General features: G+C 47.9%; 1 protein-coding gene and 1 pseudogene across 1 annotated transcript; one reads left to right on the top strand and one right to left on the bottom strand.

Moving 5' to 3' along the window:
* Window positions 1-979, top strand: LOC148800545 (uncharacterized). The gene is made up of 2 exons (XM_088902869.1): window positions 1-126; window positions 212-979. Exons 1-2 carry the CDS (start codon window positions 79-81, stop codon window positions 773-775), a joined length of 612 nt encoding a protein of 203 aa, XP_088758995.1. The 5' UTR covers window positions 1-78; the 3' UTR covers window positions 776-979.
* Window positions 980-8,354: 7,375 nt separating this feature from the next.
* On the bottom strand, window positions 8,355-10,094 carry LOC148800546 (26S proteasome non-ATPase regulatory subunit 14 homolog; annotated as a pseudogene).
* Window positions 10,095-10,956: the final 862 nt, after the last annotated feature.

Raw genomic sequence — 10,956 nt, forward strand, 5'->3', positions numbered from 1 at the left:
GGGGTAAACGATTACTTGGTAGCTCGCCGGAGGAGTCGAAAGGCAATCAATAATGACGAGATCGCTTAGTGGGGAAACATGGAGCCCGGGGACCTCTCTGCATTCGCCTCTGCCCACTGCATGGTGGTAAGTGGCTCTTTTTTTTTTTTTCTTTTTCCGTCTTGTTTTGTGCCCTTTTTCGCTGTCTTCTGATCTTCTTTTTTGCCTATAGGTAAATTCCACCATCCATGCCATGGCTCTCCAGACGCACATCCATCGCATCGACGCCCTTGACCAACGTGCTACCAATCAGAAGCTCCAGGTCGAGCTCGACCGGATCCAGGGCGAGCTCCATCACACTCGCAAGGGGAGCGAGTCTCAGGAGCTGCTCGTTCACGACCAGGAGGCTCAAATCGCTCAGCTTACTAAAGAGAGCGCACGCTATAGGGAGGAATCGTCGAGGATGGCGGGGGAGAGGGAGCTCCTCAGGCAACAGGTGCGGGACCTGGAGTCCACTCTTCTGAATCGGACCCGAAACTTTGACCAGATGGTGGAGGCTGAGCGAGAGAAAGCAGTCTGGGATTTTAAAGACTCCCAGGAATTTCATGACCTCCAGGCGGAGTATGGCTCGTGTTCGTACCGCTCAGGGTTTAAGCTCTACCGGTGGCTGGTTCGGAAGAAGTTCTCTGGGCTCAACCTTGACGGCATTACTATGAAGGGTCTGTCCCCTGAGACAGCAGACCAAGCGGATGAAGAGGAGCCTGACTCTCCGGAGGATGAGGAGGCAGATCCTTGAGGTGGCGTTTCTCTGGGCTTCTGTGGCTTCCGGGTGCCGTGAACCCTGGTCTTTCACCAGTTTTTCAGTTGGGCGGTTGTGCCCTGTGATGATCAAAACCTTTCCCGAGCTGCTTAGCTCGGTTGCCGCACTTGTTATTTTCCTTCGCTGCATTTGTTTGTTGTTTTTTTTTTTTTGACAATGAAAATTTCTTCCCTCTTTTGAGCATAATGAGCTCCTTTTATTTTTGCTAAAGCGATCTTATCATTTGGGTTATTGAAGTTACCTACCCAAAGTAGGACTCTTCGGTAGGCGTTCTCCCTATTTGTCACGTTTAGGACCTCCGTGGTATACCGCAAAGTGATTACTATGTACGTCCGAACTAAGCATTGGTTGGTTATCCCTTAGTTCGACCGACGTATCGAGACGAGCTATGCTTCGTAGGATTTGAACCCGAGCTGCTTACGCCTTTAATATTTCATACTTTGCCTTCACCATTGAGGTAACTGTCTTTCTTCACGCCGAGGTCTTTGTTAGCTCGGTGTTTTGGCCCTTAGGCTTAGGGAGGGACCCGTAGTTCGCTCTTGGATTGTCCCAAGCCAAAGTGGCGATTGGGGTCTTCTTGTGCTGAGGTCATGTTAGCTCGGTATTCTGGCCCTTAGGCTTTGGGAGTAGCTTGTGGCCTACTCACTTCTTACAGATAATATTGCCTCAGATTGACAATATTCCATGCTCGAGGTACTTGTTTCCCTTCGAGGGTCTCGAACTCGTATGTTCCTTCCCCGAGCACTCATTTCACTCGGTAAGGGCCTTCCCAGTTGGACCCGAGTTTGCGAGTGCCGGGTTCAGGTACCATAACTTTACAAAGGGCCAGGTCGCCAACGCGGAGGTTCCGCTTCTTGACCCTAGCGTTGTAGTACCGAGCTACTCTCTGCTGGTAGGCTGTAGTCCTAATGTACGCGATCCCTTACTTCGTCGTGTAAGTCGAGGTTGGTGCGTAGCTCATCTTCGTTTGTTTGATCACTGTATGCTTCTAGGTGCAACGTAGGTACTTTGATCTCTGTGGGGATCACTACTATGGTGCCGTAAGTGAGGTTGAAGGGTGTTTCTCCCGTGGTGGTTTTCTCCGTGGTCCGGTAGGCCCATAGAACACTGGGTAGTTCATCTGCCCACAATCCTTTAGCTCGATCCAGCCGTGCCTTTAGTCTGCGGAGGAGGGCTCTGTTCGTGACTTCCGCCTGACCATTTGCCTGAGGGTGCGCGATTGAAGTGAAGTTCTGTTGGATCCCCATGTCTCGGCACCAGTCTTGAAATTTGATGTCCTCGAATTGTTTGTCGTTATCGGAGATAATACCCGAGGTAATTCGAAGCGGCATACGATGTTCTTCCAAAAGAAGTTTTGGACATTTCGGGCTGTTATTGTTACGAGGGATTCGGCTTCTACTCACTTGGTAAAATAGTCCACTGCTACCACTAAGAACTTCCTTCCACCCGTTGCTAGCAGGAATGGCCCGAGTAAATCAATGCCCCACTGTGCAAAAGGCCACAGACTGGTGAGGTATTTGAGGTCGGCAGCGGTTGGTGATAACATTGGCATGTCTCTGGCATTTATCACATTTTCTAACGAGTTCAATGGCATCTGTCTTCATTGTCGGCCAGTAATACCCTTGTCGAAGCGCTTTCTGGGCGAGGGCCCTGCCCCCCAAGTGTCCGCCACACAGACCTTCATGAGTGTCGCGGAGTACGAGTTCGGCTTCGGTAGGTCGCAAGCAACGCAGGTAGGGGAGTGTGTAGGATCTCCTGTATAGTCGCTCGTTTATCATGATGTATTTAGCTGCTTGACGTTGCACCCTTCTGGCTGCATTGCGCTCTGCAGGGAGGGTCCCGTGTAACAAGAAGCTCATGAGTGGGTCAATACAGCTCGGCTCTGCTTGAACGATGGGAGCGACCTCCTCTGCCCCCCCGAGAATGCTAGGCCGAGACAGGTCCTCTATGTACACGGTTCTCATGGTGATGTCGCTAGTGCTGGCTAACTTGGACAGGGCATCGTCTTCGGCGTTCTCCGACCTAGGGATCTGTCTGATAAAGTGTGACTGGAAGTTGGGCAGGGCCTCTCTGACTTTGGCTAAATAGGCGACCATCGTCGGCTCGTGAGCTTCATACTCGCCCGTGACATGGTTGACCACGAGCTGAGAGTCGCTGCAGATAACGATGTGCTTGGCTTTTACTTCTCTGGCTAAGGCTAGTCTGACTATCAACGCCTCGTATTCTGCTTCATTGTTAGACACCTCGAACTCGAAGCGTAGCGCGTACTTCAGTTTCATGCCACTTGGGCCGTGCAGAACTATTCCGGCACCGCTGCCCTGTTGGTTCGAGGAGCCATCTACGTGAAGGATCCAGGGCTCCTCATCCCAGCTCGCGGTTGGCCGAGCCAGGAGAGGTGCCACACTGGCTACTACTTCACGGGGTTTGGACTCGACCAACCCGGGAGCTTCGGGCTCACCTGAGGTGGGAGCCTCGCGCTCAACCGGCCTGGGAACTTTGGAGCTGAATGTGCATTCGGCTATGAAATCTGCTGAGGCTTGGGCCTTAATGGCAGTTCGCGGCTTGTATTGGAGGTCGTACTCGCTGAGCTCAATGGCCCACTTCGTCAACCGACCGGAGACCTCGAGTTAAGCAATACTTGCCTCAGAGGGTTGTCGGTAAGGACGATAACAGTATGAGCTTGGAAGTATGGGCGGAGCTTCCGAGCTGCAATTATCAATGCGTATGCTAGCTTTTCCATCTCCGGGTATCTTGTTTCTGCTCCCTGCAATACTTTACTAACATAATAGATGGGTCGTTGGACCCGATCTACTTCCTTTATTAGTACCGAACTGACCACCTCGTCGCTTGCCGAGAGGTAGAGTTATAAAACATCGCCCCCATCGGGCCGAGTTAGGGTCGGCACGCTAGTAAGGTATTCGTTGAGCTCGTCGAATGCGAGCTGGCAATCTTGGGTCCATTCGAACCCTTTGCTCTTTATTGCCTTAAAGAACGACAGACAGCGGTCCGCCGACTTTGACATGAAACGGCTCAGGGCGGCTATGCGGCCGTTCAACCTCTGAACCTCCTTCGGCTTCTGGGGTGGTTTCATGTCTAAGATGGCCTTAACCTTATCTGGGTTGGCTTCAATGCTGCGCCGGTTAACGATGTACCCTAGGAACTTACCTGAGGTTACACCGAACACACACTTGTTTGGATTCAATTTCATATTGAACTCACGCAAAATTCCAAAAACAGAATGCAAGTCTTGTATTAATTCATGTGAGAATTGAGTTTTGACGACCATGTCATCTACATAGCATTCTACTTTTCTGTCGATTAACGGTGCAAACAATTTATTTACAAGCCTTTGAAAGGTTGTCCCTGCGTTTTTCAACCCGAAGGGCATAACCTTGTAACAGTACAGGCCGAATTCAGTGATGAAGGCAGTCTTTTCTTCATCCGCCGGGTCCATCTTGATCTGGTTGTATCCCGAGTAGGCATCCAAGAAACTTAGCAACTCATGCCCTGAGGTCACGTCCATCAAACGGTCGATTCTAGGGAGTGGGAAGCAGTCTTTCAGGCAAGCCCAATTTAGGTCGGTGTAGTCGACGCACATGCGCCACTTGCCATTGGCCTTCTTTACCAAGACGGGGTTGGCTACCCAGCTTGGGTAGTGGACTTCTCTTATGAAGTCTGCCGCGAGGAGCTTCTCGACTTCCTCGTCAACCGCTTTCCACCGTTCCGGGGCTAGGTTGCATTTCTTCTGTCTAGCGGGCCTAACTACAGGATCAGTGTTCAGCTTGTGAGTTATGAGTTCGGGGTCTATACCGAGCATTTCTGCCGCAAACCATGCAAAAATATCTAAATTTTAAAGTATAAAACTTACCAGTTCGGATCGTAGGGGCCCTGGACGGAAGCGCCGATCTGGAGCGTCTGAGCTGGGTCTGCTATCGAGGTCAGGACTGCGACTGTTTCTTTCGTGGCCCGGCTCGTTCATTGCCTTGCTTCGTGGGCCGTTCCAGTTCAAGGTCATCGGCCACCTTGGTTTTCCCCTTTAGGGCGGTAACGTAGCACTTGCGGGACTCGAGCTGGTTGCCCTGCGCTACTCCCACACTGAAGTCTGTTGGGAACTTCATAGCCAAGTGGTAAGTGGAGACCACCGCCCGTAGGACGTGGGTGATCGGTCGGCCTACTATGGCATTGTAGGGAGAGGGGGTCGCTACCACTAGGAAGTTGTGTTCGAACCTGACCACGCAAGGCCATGTGCCGATCTCCATAGGTACTGTTATTTTCCCAAGGGGCCGGACTTCTTCTCCACTGAAGCCTACCAAAGGAGTGTCTGCGGGCTTCAGGTCGCTTCTCTACAACTGGAACTGGTCAAACGCGGCTTTGAAGAGTATGTCGGCCGAGCTGCCCGAGTCGACGAGTATGCGCCTAACCTCGAAGTCGTTGATTCTTAGCTTGATTACGAGCGCGTCGTCGTGGGGGTAATGGACCCCTCGTGCGTCGTCTTCTGTGAATAAAATTGGCTCTTCTATTCTTGGCCGCTTTGGGGGGTTTTGCTCCTCCGGGGTGACCTCGCGAACCGACGTCCGAGCTGTCGCTGAGGTGCACCCTGCAATGATCGAACCTCCCACTATCATGTGTATGGTTCCTCGAACTGACCTCTCCTCTGGAGGCTGTCTCTGCGGTTGTTCGGCTGGCCTGCTACTGGACTTGAGAGCATCTTTACCATGCTCCCCTTGCCGACCTGTTCTATTACTATTATTATTGTTATTATTATTTTGTACAAAGTTTCTCAAGTATCCGCGATGGATGAGCTCCTCTATCTCGTCGCGGAGGTTTTTACAACTCTCGGTACTATGACCGTGGTCCTTGTGAAAACTGCAATACAAACTCTTATTTCTTTCATTGGGATTCCCCCTCAGGCGGGGCGGCCACTTCACATATGGGGCATCCTTGATTGCCATCAGAATTTCAGCCCGCTTTGCGTTTAGTGGAGTGTAGTCAGCCCGGTCTGGTGCAGGAGCTCGGAACAACTGACCCGGCTTTGCACCCCGAACTATTTCTTTTTTTCTTCGGGTGTCCTCTTGACTGAGAGGTTCCCCTTCTCTCTTTCTTTTTTCGGGTGCGCCCTCACCCTTCTGGTTGATCTCCTCTTCAGTAGCTATGAACTTATCCGCAAGCTTTTGAAACTCGGTTATGGTCGCGGGTTGGTTGACGACCATGTGCCACTTGAACTCTTTGTGCTTTACGCCCTTCTTGGCCGCTACTAGGTGTACGACGGGGTCTAGGCGCGGTATCTGCATACAAGCGTCATTGAACCGCTTGATATAACTTCGGATAGACTCTCCCTCTCTTTGGGCTACGTTGAAGATGCCTTCTTCAGTCCGTAGGCATCGTTTGCTGGTGACAAAGTGGGATGTGAAGGCTTGTGCGAACTGCGCCCAACTTCTTATCGACCCGGGTGCCAAGTTCCGGTACCACGTGCGGGCTGCTCCCCTGAAAGTAGTGGAGAAGGCCATGCACATGCATGACTCATTGGCTCGCGCCAGGTGCATCTGTGACTGAAAGGCGTCTACATGATCATTCGGGTCGAACGACCCATCATACTTGTCAAGAGGGGGAAGCTTGAAATCCTTGGGCATCGGGACTGCCAAGAGTTCGGAGGACAGGGAGGATGGAACCGAGAGGAGGGGAGCCTTGGCTTCGGCCGAGCCTACCTCTTCTTTGCCCATGAGCTCGAGCAAATTGCGAGTGACAGATCGGCGAGCTCGGCGGCGATGTCTCTGCTTCTTGGTGGGCTCGGCGTTCGTGCTGCTCACCTCTGCACTGTCTAGAATGGTTTGCGCTGGGAGTAGCCCGGTCTGCTGGTGATGGCTGCGGACAGAAGGGGCCTGCTTAGAGTCTGCTGCTAGGATCTCGAACCGGTTTTCAAGGATCGGGGTTTCGAACTTCGACTGTCGAGGCGACGTTGACCTGCCGAGCTGGGGTCCTCCCGACCTATCCACCCGTGGCGAGATCGGGGCAGTCGGTCTCTCCCGTCTGTTGTGGGGGGAGGTCTGGTTTTTTGGGAGATTTTGGGGGGCCTCTCCTCGGCTAGAGTGCTCGCTCTGGCGGCAAGATCTGGCTTGCTGCGAGGCCAGGTGTTGAGGCTGGAGCTGAGGCTGTTGAAGCTGAGGTTAGGGCAGCTGGGGGAACTGCTGCTGATACTGGTACTGGGAGACCTGGTGTAGCACGTGCTATTGATAGAGCTGAAGTTGTTGGAACTGTTGCATTTGGGCCTACATGGCCTTCATGCACTGCATCAGGTCCTCCAGCTGGTTCGGGCTAGCCGTTGGGGGCACGACCGAGGGTTCGATGAACGTCGTTCCGACTGTAGCGGGGAGTGGGGCGTCCGCTGAGAGGGGGACGGTGAACTATCCGATACAGATAGTAGGAAGCTGGGGTTGTTCCCTGGAGTTATCCATTTTTGTGCTTCGTCCGACGTTGCTAGAGCAAGCCATGAGCACTGAGTTGTCTCAAAGAAGAAGTAACTGGAAAAATTTAAAGGGGAAGGCCTTTTGATGCGTTCCCACAGACGATTCCAAATGATGCGACACGATCCGGGCACTCCTAACTGGATGCTGACTGGCTCCTTGCTGGCAACGGACAACACCTGAGAAGACGAAGAAGAAGGATTCCCGTGGATTTGCTTGGTGGGAATACTCCGATGCTTAAGTTAGTACTGTGTATGGGGAGTAAAGAGAGAAAACAAAAGCTAAGAGTGGAGGTCGTGCTTTTTCACTATATTCGAGAGGTTTTAGGTCTCAAGAGAGCTTCTCCTCTACCTTGAGGGCTTTTATAGGAGCGCTCTTGCGAGATCGGGCATAACCGCCACTGGGCTCCTGTCGCAGCCGTTACCTGGCAGGTCTGCACAGGTGATCGTTATAGTGTACTATCTGCTTCGACTGAGTGACATGTCCCAAAGGGGTAGGCACGCCTCCATCTGTCGAGAGTCGTGGGTACAGACTGTCGAAAGGACAAGGACTGCACCGCCAGTCGAGAGATGTAGCGCAGTCTGTTCGGTACAGTCTTGTCAGATGGATGCTTCCTGAGAGCGTTGCATCACTCAGTCGCAAGTTACCTCGTAGTGAGCTATTTTTGCCGCGAGCTACTTTGTAGCAAGCTCTTTGGGGTACTTCGAGGTGACCCTCATCAAGGTTGGTCTTTGGGGCAGTTCTTCTGCCCAGGTGCTAGAGCGAGCTGGTCTCCCTAGCTCGCGGGCTGAAATAGTCTTGGAGTATTCTCTTATTGGTAGCTCGGGGAACCTGGAACTCACGTTGTAGCAAGCCTCTCCTTTACCTCACTACCGCGTAGCAAGCTGCTTTATGGGCCTATCACTTAGTCGTACCGGAACACAATGTTGAGCTGTCGCTTACGTTGAGTCAGCATCCACATGTCGCCGTTTCATAGATCGAGTCAAATCATCGTTCATCAACATGGATTTTGAATCTTAACTTCAAATTTTCTCTCGGTGGATGTTGTCAACAACAGGATATACCAACTTGTGGAAATAAGAGTATTTCCCCTCTCAAAATACCACTGTGTAAAACATGGTCCCTAGAGTCTGAATTATGTTTGATGACATCAAATTGGATACGTGCTCTTCCAAATGCTTCTTCTCATCCTGCCTACGTTAGCGATAGCAAGCTTTTTAGGAGGCAACTCATCTTCTTCCTGGACTGCCTTGTTGTATTTTATGGCTAAATTTAGCATCTCCTGATATTTCACCGGGACAAAACTTATTTCAGTGATGAACTATATATATATATATAGACAAGTATAGAAGTTTCTAAAATTATGTTCGTTAATTTCACACTAGAAACAGAATAGGATGACAACTATTGAGAGAGAACTAGAATAATAGAGTTAGCAGCCACAAGAGCTCAATTAGTTTCTCAAGTACAAAGCACATGCTACTACTATACATAGAAGATTCAAAAATACTGCAACAGAGAAAAACTGCCACTTCAAAAAAAGTTCAAACTCGTTTACCTGGACAATTTGCTAATTGGTCTTTGAATGGATATCAAACCGCTTAGTGTCAAGCCATCTGTCCACTTCTTTTATGTAGGTTCAATAACATCTTCTCCTCAAGTTCATTTTTCTTGTAGTTAATAGCAATCGAGTAGTAATGTTGGTTCAGCCCATGGATCAATGCCTGTAATTGATCATAAAAGAAAATTTGTCATATTGTGAAAATTGGTTGGTGTGTAGATCAATAATATCCTAATAGTGGCACAAAGCATGCCCTTACTTGGATAGACGGATTTTTCAGATGTCCAAGGTTAGAAGTTGTTTGGTGGGGCTCTTGTCCAAGAATCATTGTTTGTGAGTTAATCAAGCGGAAGGCATCAATTGACACTCTACTCTGAATTGGATCCACCACCACAGAAACGACCCTTTGAATCAAAGCCTCAAAACTCTGAAATACATAAATGAAATGAGAGCACCACTGGAATCAATCGACATTAAAATCTTAACATAAAAATTAAAAAGTAATGTAAATCCAGGAACCGGATAAAGGCATGAAACCATGTATGTTCAATCCATTCCCACATACCCATTCAAAAAATGAGAAAGACTTGTTAGCAAACAAATATTAGATCTGAAAACCATAGTGCTGCAACGCCTCCTTTCTAATCATATCTTGGATACCTTATTATGTGCAACATATTTAACAGATATAATATTACTTTTTATTATTGATGTCATAATATAATAATATTTAACATGTAATAATAGCCCAGAACCACCTCATCCAATTCCATTTCGGAATACATACAACCTATAAATTGCCTTTATGGTTTCCACTATAAGTGACATAATAAAAAGAAATTATTTAAGCAACAAATATAGTACCGTTGTGTATTTATCTCAACCCCAGAAAGCCAGCAGCCAAAGCCAGGATGTGAATGGTACCAACCAACCACCATTTCTGGTCTGTAATTAATGGAAAAAAAAAAATTAACAGAGAAGAGAGTAAGGGTGATGGGGAATTAATCACAGAGATGCTTATGAAAGCAAAAATAAGAGAAGGAAGAAATATACATGGCCAGAAGGAAACTAATATAAAATAACCACTGCTCTTGTTTGTTTTCCAAGCACAAATTAAGAGATGTTTTAGGATCAAAGTCACAATACTATGCAAATAAGAAGGCATATACCCAAAACATCATTTAATCTGGTAAATGCATGAGTCTTCAAATTAGAGACATCAAAATTACAGTGAAATTGGTAGAATTACATTTGACAATAAATGCATAGACATCTCTCGTTCTCTCTCTCCCCCCATTTTGGGGTGTGTACAGAACACCAGTTGACAATTAAACAAGAGATTGAGAAATAGAAAAATGTAGTGTAGACAACCAAGACTATGATTCTCTAGTGCTTTATCACTGAATTTTATTTGAATTATGAAGCAAGACATGTTATGCAGTAATAAACCCACAACTTTGATGGATGCCAAGGAGAGACTGAGAGTAAACATTGTAAAATTAAGGAATTCTAATAAATAAGTTTATTCAACTCTTGGTCTTGGTAGACTTTGATCCACCATGCATGCATGGTGGGACCAATAAAAAGACGGAGTACAAGACAAAGTTGGACAAGTCTTTTCATGGGACCCACAACTTCTTTGAAAGGGGAAGAAATCAAGAGTTTCCTCTAAACTTTGTTGCTTACCAGCCTGACTCCCTTAATCAAATTATAATTTGCAATCATGCCCTTTGTTTGAATATACATCAATGCATTTAGTATTCAGAAAGAAATATCATTAAGATTTAAGAGGAGAGCAGTCCCCTTGTCAATTTGTTTACATTTAAGAAGAAATTTTAATAAGATGAGCATGAAGCCATGAACCACTCCCTCTTCTAATTTGTTAACTTCAAACCTTTGCTTATCCGACCCATAGCCTCAACCTCTCTCTCCTCTCATTTCTGGTAGGACATACCATTTTTTTTACTCTTAATTAGGAGATATTAAGCCTTTTCTGAGATTTTATCCATTACATCAAACAATTGCATCAATTATTTTTTTCAAGAAAAGAAAAAAAGTCCATTATTTGTATACGTACTATTTAGTAGTTATTAAGGGAGATCTACCTAGAAAAGCTTTTCAATAGAGTATGAGAT

The sequence above is a fragment of the Nelumbo nucifera genome, chromosome 4, assembly GCF_055504915.1.
Source record: "Nelumbo nucifera cultivar China Antique chromosome 4, China Antique-T2T, whole genome shotgun sequence".
Lineage (NCBI taxonomy): Eukaryota > Viridiplantae > Streptophyta > Magnoliopsida > Proteales > Nelumbonaceae > Nelumbo > Nelumbo nucifera.

Bases quoted from the DNA above. Each gene is read 5' to 3' on its own strand.
- LOC148800545 (XM_088902869.1), top strand. From the start codon at position 79: ATGGAGCCCGGGGACCTCTCTGCATTCGCCTCTGCCCACTGCATGGTG. The intron at 127-211 runs GTAAGTGGCTCT...TTTTGCCTATAG, and splicing joins CCTCTGCCCACTGCATGGTG to GTAAATTCCACCATCCATGC.